This window comes from Polypterus senegalus, chromosome 1 (genome assembly GCF_016835505.1).
Source record: "Polypterus senegalus isolate Bchr_013 chromosome 1, ASM1683550v1, whole genome shotgun sequence".
In the NCBI taxonomy this organism is placed as follows: domain Eukaryota; kingdom Metazoa; phylum Chordata; class Cladistia; order Polypteriformes; family Polypteridae; genus Polypterus; species Polypterus senegalus.
In genome coordinates, this window is record NC_053154.1 from 322422026 (window position 1) to 322433262 (window position 11237).

Consider the following 11237-nt stretch of genomic DNA (forward strand, 5'->3'; position numbering starts at 1 on the left):
AACTTCAATTGCTAGATCAACGCCGCCTTGGGAAATTCATCTTTGACATCTTTAACTTTTCACAAGCTTTGTCTAAAGACTATATATGTCCAGATTTTGCTATCCACATTTTCTTTTTTGCTTTTCTCTATTATTGCTCTTTAATAAAGTACCATGTTGCTTTTAATTTTCTATATTTGTCTTCATATCTAGAGTGATTGAGATAATAAGGTAAGTTTCTTAGAGCACCCGGAGAAGTTAGGAAGTGCCATATGGTCCCAGGTGCAAGGTTTATTGAGCTGCGGATGAACAGCTCTGTCCAGTAATGAACAGTGTGTTAAAGTAAGACATTCACTGGTTGATAAATGTTCCTATAGCCAGGGATGTTGAGCCTTTGTATGTTTGAATATATTCTTGGAGACCAAAGGTAATATTAGGGTCCGAGATATAGCCAAGACATTGCACGTTGTTCGTGCTTATGATAAGGAAGTCTCTTGGAGTATTAGGGAAAGCAGACTGTTATTCATAATGTGCTTGTGTGGGTTAACATGCTAGGAAAAAATGTGCGTGTGTGTATACGTCTTCAAAACGGTATGTTTGTGGTTAGGGTCTGTGTGTATGCGTATATCTATGTATGTGTGTGTTAATCTTAAGGTGCGACAGTAGACCAACCTGGCAACGAACTTGAGGAGTAGACTTACCCCTGAAGAAAACAGATAAAGAGTAAGTAGAGGGAAATATCACAATAATACACAAATAATAAAAATACTGCATATTAACTTGCTTAATCCCACCTATTGTCAGTATGTAAGACAGACAGCCAGCCCAATATAACATAGCAATGTTACATTGCATCAATAATCCCGACTCTGCCCCTACTCCAAAACTACTGAGAACACAGCAAGAGGATGGATCCGATTCCGGAAATTTAACTTTTCTCTTCCTTTTCTGCTCAGACACAAATTTTTGGATCATGCCTGCATTCAAATCAGACACCAACCTTCAAATGGGATTTCAACAAAACATACCAGCAATGTGACGATGCAAGGGTCACCTGGAGCAGGCTTCAACTGAGAGAAACAAAGACATGCTATGCAGTCATTATATGTTCCTTTTTCAAAGAATCATGTTGCCCTTCATTTATATTCACCATAATCTACTGATACACTGGGATGCAGCCATTTGCCCAACTATTTTAACTGTTTGCTTTTCCAGGAAGAACTTGGTCCACTCCGGGTGACACATTTGCAATGGAGTGGAGATTAGATCACATAAATAATGAACGATTCTGCTTAAGAACCCACAGATAACTTTCACTAAGGCCACTTAACCATAAAAAAAATACACAACTGATAGCCACTTTCTGTCCTTTCAGCAAAGCAGAACATAAGAGAATTTCTAACTCTGCAGAAGCCTTTAGACTTTAATTTTTTTTTGAATGAGCCATTCCTCATATGAGAAGAGTAATACAAAATAATGGCTGTTTCTGTGTGGCAAAGCAGTACAGGTAAATCACAATTTGGAAGACCTCTTGCCCTGTGACAATTCAGTATTCAAATGATAAACCCAGGCCAGACAATAGATTAGATGGGCAATACTAGAAATGATGAAAACATTTTGTCCCAGACCTGATAAAAGGAAAGCCAGTAAAACCAAAAAAGACAGTTTTTCAATTCACTGTGCAAATGTCCTTGTTGTATCATTCATGATGTTTTCTGTACAACTCCAATAAAACATTGTCTCTGTCTTCAGTAACTCAATGTCTTCAATATGGGCACAGTGCATCCCGGTGAGACAGGCCTTTGGACTGAACAAGAAGTGATAGTCACACAGGGCTAGGTCAGGAGAATAGCACAAGCGTGCCAGTTCTTCAAATCCACAGTCATTGCTCAAATTGGCATCCCTAAATAGATCTTAACAGATCATTTGTTTAGCACCCATAGTGTAAAGTTTTAATCAAACACTTAAATGTTACATAAATTAGTGGTGGCAGACTTGATTAGCAGCAATTGACTCAACTTTACCTTTTGAATGGATAGAGAAGCAATAAAGGAACTCATTTTTTAACACATAATTGTTGCATGTTAACTAATTTTTTGTCAAAGTAAACAAAAAACGACACACTAAAAACTGGTTTGGTATGTGTGGAGACAAAACAAGACATTAACATTCTCATATACCATCTAATTTAGAGTAGCTGGGTATGTTGGGGGGTAAAAGTCTATTCTGGCTGCATCAGGCAAAAAAAGCAGGACCCAACCTTGGCCAAACAATTGCAGGGACCACTCATTACGTAGTAGCAATACTGTCACATGCGTAGTAAAATTTATACTTGCCTCTCCAATCAACATGACACCAAAATAAACAAAAATGTATTAAAATAGATCATTTAATTTTCATTACTGGAAAACAAATACTTAAGCAATGCTATTCAGACTAAAATTATCTGAAAGGGTTGGGGGGAGGTCAAGACTCCTGATTTTGTGTTATTGGAGTATGTGGGATCTAAGACAATTTGAACAACTTTTCTTAGACATCACTTCCCAAAATGTCAGGTTATATTGCGCCCTGATGTCTGGAATACAAGTCACAGGAGGTTCTGCTCAAGCTTTATAACACACTGGTGAGGCCTCATCTGGAGTCCTGAGTGCAGTTTTAGTCTCCAGGCTACAAAAAGGACACAGCAGCACAAGAAAAAGTCCAGAGAAGAGCGACTAGGCTGATTCAAGGGCTACAAGGGATGAGTTATGAGGAAAGATTAAAAGATCTGAGCCTTTACAGTTTAAGGAAAAGGAGATTAAGAGGAGACCTGACTGAAGTGTTTAAAATCATGAAGGGAATTAGTGCAGTGGATAGAGACGGTGACTTTAAAATGAGTTCATCAAGAACACGTAAACACAGTTGGAAACGTGTTAAGGGGAAATTTTGCACAAACATTATGAAGTTTTTCTTCACACAAACAATGACAGACACAGAATAAGTGACCAAGTAGTGTGGTAGACAGGAGGATTTTCAAAACTCAACTTGATGTTTGTTTGAAAGAAATAAGTGGATAGGACTGGCAAGCTTTGTTGGGCTGAATGGCCTGTTCTCATCTAGAGTGTTCTAATAAATGTACGATGCTAATGTGAGCATGGCTGCAGTGATGTCCAAACCCTCATACAGCCAATCTGAAATGACCAATTCACAATAACTACCATGTCCTTCAGCATGTGAAGAAAAAAAAAAAAAACACATTGACACAAGGTGAATGTGTAAACATCACCTGGAAAACAACTGGTGTGGAATATGAACTTGGGACCCTTTACCTGTGAGGCAGCAGTGCTTGCCAGTACATCAGTTCTGATCAAAACAACGAGCAGCAAAGGAATCTGGGCAGATAAGAGCAACCAAGTGCATCTCAGTAACAAACTGTTTGAACTCATAGAATCAACCCTATTTAGTCCCAAGCAGAGAAGGCTACTCCAGGGCTTCATAACTCAAACGCTATTGACAGAAATTGATCCAGCAGAACTACTTCTTCTTCTTTCAGTTGCTCCCGTTGGGGGTTATCACAAAGGATCATCTTGTTCCATCACTTCCCACCCTCTGCATCTTGCTCTGTCACACTCATCATCTTCATGTCTTCTCTCACCACATCCATAAACCTTCTCTTATGCATTCCTCTTGCCTGGCAGCTCTATCGTTAACATCCTTCTCCCAATATACCCAGCATCTCTCCTCTGTCCAACACAACGCAATCTCGCCTATCTAACTTTGTCTCCAAGCCGTCCAACATGAGCTGACCCTTTAATGTCCTCATTCTTCATCCTATCCGTCCTCGTCACACCAGCAGAACTCTTTGATTAAACATAAACACATAAACAAGGTTCTTAACAGAATGAGTAGAAGGAATCTCAAACAAACTACAGTGCCGCATAGTAGAAGGAAAAACCGTGACAACGTTTAAAGAGTATTAGGATGATATATTGGGACAACGTAGCTATTAGCTAACCAAACCTTCATGATGGACAGAATTGTCTGTTGTCATTTCTCAAACTTCTAATGTACCTAGGCTAGACTTTTTGCAAAGTAAAGTCACAATTCTATATTCAAGACACAGTTATTCATGTTATTGCATTTAAAGTATACTTTGTAGCACCAATAAAAACACAAAGAATATATATAGTAAGACAATGGGGAAAATACATAATGTCCAATAAAAGGTTGGTTGCACGCAATCTGATTTGGCAAATCTCGTACAACTGAAACATTAATACAAACGTAATGTTCTGCTTATACTGTACCTCCATTAACAAAAATACACCTAGACTTTCTCATCAAGTTATTGTGGGAGACTCGTAAGGAAATATGATGGGGCGCAAAAAAAAAAAAATCTGTGAATGAAACACAAACACACACTTACACACAGCAGAGAAGTAGTATCACACTGAGAAACTAGTTGATCAAAGGCATTCACACTCACTTCAGTCACCATCCTGCAGTTCCATTTTTGCTATACACTAGATTAGCAAAAGGAGGAGTAGCGTCACAGTTTATGAAACTTAGCAATGAAAAGATAAAGTGCCTTACATTATAAATTAAATGTGATGAAACAGAATTACTAAATTGCAAACAATAAAATAAAGTCAGGCACTAAGACACCACAATTTGGGGCATAGAGTTTAAAAATCAAGGGAGTGACATAGTGTTGCCACAAATTAATTAAAAGTGCAGAATAACACCGTCCTGCAAGCAAAAATAACTGCACAGCCATGTTTTAAAACATTAAACATTTAGCGGACTACAAAAAAATATTTTAACCTGTACAAAGATAACAAACGTCACGGCCCTACACTTTACAGGTTCATAATGATTAATGCTTCTGTAATTTAGAAATTAGATTCTATAAGAAATGGGGCTGCAACTCCAGCCAAGCCCACTGGAAGCCTACGAGACTCAACTGTTAAAAGCAAGAATGAACACGAGGTGCATTCATAATGCAGTACTTAGAATCAATACCATGAAAAATGGGTATTGAAACATTTTTTTAAATGTTACAATCGATGCTCATCAATATTTTGATACTTTTAACAACCCTATATTGGAGAGTCCACCCAATTGCACTTAGAGAAGAATTATTCTTTTTATCAGCTACTCCACAGGACTGGCACAAACTGTGGTCAGCAGTGATGCCCAAGAAAGTTTTTTTTTCTTATATACCTAAGTTACTAAGGCATACCATCAGCATTAGAAACATTTTAAGCCAAAAAAAAAGCCACTATATGAAAAATTATATTTTACTCAAAGAAATTAGCAGTGCTGAGAAAGCTGTTCACATTTAAAAGTACTGGAGATTCTCTGCAAACCCAAACTGTTGAAGAATAATTGCCACAGTCAAAAGCATACCACTGTAGAGAAGGTGGCTTTCATTAAAGTCCATATACATATTCCAGTTCCCCCAAACCCCCCCCCCCCCATACTGAAGAAAAAATTAGATAAAGAAAAATATAAATCAATGCATTTTCATTAATTGTTTACAGCATGAAATGGATTGAGAGTTATGACACAATGCTTAAATTCAGTAAGATGGATTGTAAGATTCTGCAAAAATAACCAAGGGGAACAATTTTAAAAGACTGACAAAAGTTAGTCTTGTGACAAAGCACTGAAGCTACTGAAAAAAAAATAAATCCTGGCAGCATCACACTCAAGTCACATGCATTTCTGACTTCTCAGTATGTTAAATGAGTCAGAGAAACAACGCTATGGTGAAACGGCACTTGTACATTTAAAAAAGTTACAGTATTTGTTAACAGGCCATGTTAACTAACTTTATAGAAGATAAAACTTTTATTACTCATAATAAAAACAACAGCATTTTTTACTTTGTCTAAAATGAATTATTGGACATGGATTAATGTTTTAAAATACATACTAGTAATATGTATTACACTTATTGCACTATTATGTTACTATGGCTAGAGCAGGATAACCATATTACAATACTGCAGTATTCTGCAAGAGTAACATGGTTCTACAGCGTTTAGCGGCGCAGGCTCAAGAATATGGCCTCATTAGAACAATTTGGTCGAGAACAGGCTATTCAGCCCAACCAGCTCATCCATCCCGTTTACCTGGATTGACTAAAATAACATCAATATGAGATCTGAAGGTTCTTAATGTCCTACTTACCACCGCACTACTTGGTGTCGATGATTCTGTGTGTGAAAATCCCCTTTGTGTAAAATCTGCCCTTAACAAATTCCCAACCAAATCCAAAGTGTTCTTGTTGAACAACTTATTTGAAAGTAACTACAAGGATCTGCTGTACTAAATTCCCTTCATAATTTTAAACACTTCAGTCGTGTCATCTCTTAATCTCTGACTGCTTAAACTGAAAAGGTCTGACTCCTTCAGTTTCTCCTCACAGCTCATACCTCTCCTCCATCCTGGTCTCAGCCTAGTAGCTCTCCACCCCATTTCTTGTTCATTTATTCCATGTGTCTACGGTTCTTTTCATGAAGTAAAGCTTTCTAACATTTGTGTGAAATCTGTCCTTAATAAGTTTCCAATCGTGTCTCTGTGCTCTTGTTGAAAAATATATTTTAAAGTATCAATCGTACTTATTCCTTTCAGAATTTTAAACACTTCGGTCATGTCACCTATTAATTTCCATTTGCTTGAACTCCTTCGGTGTCTCTCTTCATAGTTCATATGTTTTAGTCCTGGAATAATCCTAGTCACTTTTCCCTGGACATTCTGTAGCGCTTCTATGTCTCTTTTGTAATAAAAAAAAATAATAATTAATGCTATCTATGCATCTTTTGCACATTTTCTCTATGTGGGTATATCAAGAGCCTCAGTGTCTTGGAATTTTACTTTCTTTTAATGAAATCAATAAAAAAAAAGACTGTAACTGATTGTGCCCTGCAATGGACTGGCAACCTATTGAAGGTTGTGGGCTCAAACTCCACATGATCATGTAATGGAATAAATGACTTCAGAAAATCAGAAAACAATTTAATTATTGGTGTATTTTGGATACAGTTTTCCAATAAACTTAATTAGGGTCGGAGGGAAGCTGAAACCTATCCCAGCAAGCACAGGACACAAGGTAGGAACAATCTCTGGATTGGGCATATATCATTTTTATATTTTTACTAATAAGATTGTGGGTTCACTTCCCGGTTCCTCCCTTAGCGGATAGCGCTTTGAGTACTGAGAAAAGCGCTATATAAATGTTATAAATTATTATTATTATTATCTTAAGTGTTTACAGAAATATGCAGTTCTAACTTTTTGGTGGTCCAGGTAAACATCAGCTTATTCAGCAGTTCCCTCTGACATCAACATAAACACATTATCTAGGTGAGACAGAAAGACAAAATAAATGTTTGTAATTTAAAAAATAGGTTTAAGTAAAAGTTAACAGACTGACCGTTATTAAACATTTTAATGTGAAAACTAATTAAAAGAGTGTTACGAAACTGGGGAATATCCATGCAAGTGGTGTATCGGGTTAACACCTAGGTGACAAATCTGATCCAGCTTCCTCCAGGATCCACAGGCTCAGTACAAAACTCAAAGCAAGTGTTTGTGTGGTTTTGTAGCTGCTTCCCTATGAAACCATCAAACATAACATTTAAATCGGGGCTCCATCACAACCTGCTTACTGTTTCCTCCCTGAATTACTGAGTAAAATGGAATACAGTTTCACTGTCAAACTGGGTCCTTTCTATCCAAACTGGTATTTTCTGTTCTTAAAAGTCAGGTTTTTTTTTTTGTTTTGTATTTTCACTAACCTTGTCTTTTTTTAAGTCAATACTGCATTCTAGTTTCTGGGTATAGTTTGGTTTTATTTGCACTCAATGAGGTTGTCACTCTGTTGCAATCATGTGTGCCCTTCGGCGTGTCTTGTGATGGTGCCAAGTGTGAAAGGAGCTATATACAGTAACAATTTAATAGTAAAATAAGGCTATAGGGATTGTAGCTTCACACTAAACATAATAATGGCCATTTCTCAAAAATCACTGTGCAGCTGTGGGATGAGGGAGGTGAGCTTTTATTATTATTATTATTATTATCCATCGCTAAAATGGGACAAGGGCAAAATTATAACTGAACAACTTACTCTGTCTTCCGTCTTTCTTTGTTTTCAAAGATTTCGTTCAGGTTAATTGACACCTGGCCGAGGAACTTGTCCAGCCCCACCAGAGACCTGTGCATCACTACGAGGAGCAGGACGTATTTTTCTGGGTTGCCCTCCAGCAGCAGACCCGGCAGCTCAAAGGACGCCTCTTCTTTCCATACCGGGTTCAAAGTCTTCTCAGCCACCGATGTGGAGTATTTCTCTTTGCCCAACTGAATGATGGTGTAAGTGTCATTGGTGCCATTCTTGCCTTTGGCGTGCAGCTCTCTGGCTTGAAGGACTGTCACCTGAACGTGAGTGGGGAACCACTTTTGCGCCTGCTCTGCAAGCAGCATGGCTGGGTCGTCTTCGGCGTCTTCAGCAGCAGCAGCAGCAGCAGCAATCTGACAAGCGGGCCGCAGCCCTTACACCCTTTTACTTCTCAAAGTCACCGTTCAGCGCTGGAGTCGCCTTCCGGCCAGTCGCATGGTAGTATTTACTCACGGCGCCGTGGAACCACCTCACCCGCAGTGTGCACCGCCCCAGCCTGATGGAGAATCGCAGGCCTCGCGGGAAAGAGAACTACACATTCTAAGAAGTGTAGAAAGTGCCAGCTTGCATGAACTAACTAAGCCCGGAGATGTATAAGTCACACCAGTCACCCCCACACCACGTGCGACAAGTAAAGAAGGTTTTTAAAAAAAAAAAAATCAGCGCGCGTCACTGCGGCACCCGGCCGTCAATCTCAGCAGCCAAACAACAAGGCGTTGCTATGCAGCTGCGCTCTAGCGCGGCATCGCGACAACTTCCGGGTGCTGACACTCACACTCAGGTGGATGCAAGCGGCAAAAGGCGGCAACGCGAATGCCGATTGGGTCAGACATATGCAAGGTAATGCAATGTACTCGTTCAGATTGAAAGATCCGCACAGCAGTCGTTAGCGGTGTATTGACGCATGTTATTTTTATTCATGAAATGCCACCTGTATCATAAATACGACCAATGTAAAATATATACATGACATCTAAACATTACGTGTCAAAAAGCCAGGATGTTTGACCCAAATGGCGTTCCGTAGTACCTGGCTGCGTGGCTGCTTTCCAGCCAATCGGATTGAAAGTTCAACCGCGTCTCTGGTTTCCACAGCATCTGGAAGCTTACGGAATATAAGAGGGCAGGTAGGTACAGGGTAGAAAAAACGTTTATAGATTAGATATATATTTTTTTAATAGCCAAGAAAAAAATTCAATGCATAGCAAAGCACAACATGAAATACACAGATATGGACTCGAAGTACAAGATAAAAAAGTAAAAAAATACAATAAAATAAATATGCAGAAAATAACTGTAGTAGATTGAGTCTGTACTCTCTCCCTGTGTCTTCTTGCTGGAGTGAAGGACAGGACGTCAGGAGAAAGCGCTGAAGTGTTTAATAACAGCAAGGCACAGAAGATCTCCAGAGACGCTTCTTATTACACCATGGAGGAACACAAGAAATTTGACAAATGAGAGCAGACCATTCAGTCCAATAAGCCCAATTGTTTAGTTAATAGCCAAGCTGTGTCAATATCTCATCCACATCTTTCTTAAAGGTTGTCCAGGTTTCTGTTTTAACTCCATGTCTCAGTAGTTTATTCTCACAACTCTTTGTGTAAAGAAATGCCTCCTGGTTTCTCTAACTTCCACCGGTATACTCGAATATTCACCCTTACAACTGAAAGAATATTGCTGGATCTACTTTATCAATGCCTTTGACATTTTTAAATATCTGGATTAGGTCCCAATGCAAGGCTATGCCAAGGTGTGTTTAATAATTTACCTACCTGACTATGAAAATAAAATCTGATGGAGAAGCACACCTCATTATTTTTCAATGTAATTCCCTTTGACTTCATAACACTTAGTCCACTTTGCCTCAAGTGATCCTGTTGACCTCCTTGATATCATTATTACTGGGAGAGCACTGTCCATGCAGTAATTTCTTCAGATTTCAAAAGAGGAAATGATTAGGGGGGTGGGGGGTTGGGGCAGGTCTGGACTGTACAGTGGATGGTTAAGCTCTTTGAAGCCACATTCCATAATAGCAGCCTTCGATATTTGGGGGGCAATTTGTAGGTCGGTGTGTTGTCGTGAAGCAGCATCACGCCTACTGACAGTTTCCCACAACATTTCTGTTTGATTGCCTTGTACAATGACTTCATTGTGGAAGCGTAGGTTTCAACTATTATGGATGAGTTGTGTGGCATAAATTCCAACAGCATTTCCGGCCAACTGTTGCACACAAAATGTTTTGGGGCTCAGAAATCCCTTATACTTCCATTGCATGGATTCTTGCATTGTTTCAGGGTCATGGTGGTGAACCCAAATTTCATTCCCAGCTGCAATCCATGAGAGAAAGATAATGGGATTTTCTTTAAGACGTCCAAGTTCTCAGGACTGAATTCCCGGTGACATGATTTCTGGTGCAGTGTCAGTATTTGACATTATCATTTTCTAAATTGCCTAGCTAATGGGCTATAATATTAACCTTAACATGATGATCTTCCATAATCACGGCCTCCACTTTTTGACACATTTACTGTGAAGATGCTTCCACAGGATGACCTGTGTGGGATTCATCTTCAATTGACTCCTGACCCCATTTAAATTGCTTGGCTCAGCATTTCACCTTATAACATGAAGGTGCATCCACACACACAACATCCAGCTTCTCATAGATTTCCTTTGGCTTATTCCCTTCCATTGTAAGGAATTTAATGACAGATCCCAATGTTCCAACTCCCAATCTGTCAGTGTCTTTGTAGACTCACATGTAGACGGGTTTGCCATCTTGTCTCCCTGAATGCTTGATATGAAATGACCTCAAACTGGTTGTGTGGCATTCCAAGGCATGTCTTACGCTCCAATGACAAGTTCAGATTTGTAACACAAATACATGATGATCAGGTAGATAAATTATTAAACACCCCTGGTAAGTCAAAGGACTCCAAGAAAGCACCCTCTGAGGGGTCTGCGGCAGAATTATTCATGATGGCATCCAGTTTAGTCCTCATCCTCTTTTCCACAACAGAGCCAATCCTGTGATTGAGCTGGCTCTTCTGATCACTTTATTTAGACATTTGTATCATATGAATTCAGGTTTCAGAAA

The 11237-nt window shown here is 39.1% G+C and overlaps 1 protein-coding gene across 1 annotated transcript in view; it reads right to left on the reverse strand.

Moving 5' to 3' along the window:
• Nucleotides 1-8907, reverse strand: part of LOC120515818 (rab11 family-interacting protein 2) — a 159266-nt gene extending 150359 nt beyond the window's left edge. Inside the window, exon 1 of the mRNA XM_039737147.1 lies at nucleotides 8093-8907. Coding sequence (XP_039593081.1) covers nucleotides 8093-8445 — 353 coding nt within the window. The 5' untranslated portion in view covers nucleotides 8446-8907. The remainder of the gene's footprint in view (nucleotides 1-8092) is intronic.
• Between the last annotated feature and the right edge of the window lie 2330 nt (nucleotides 8908-11237).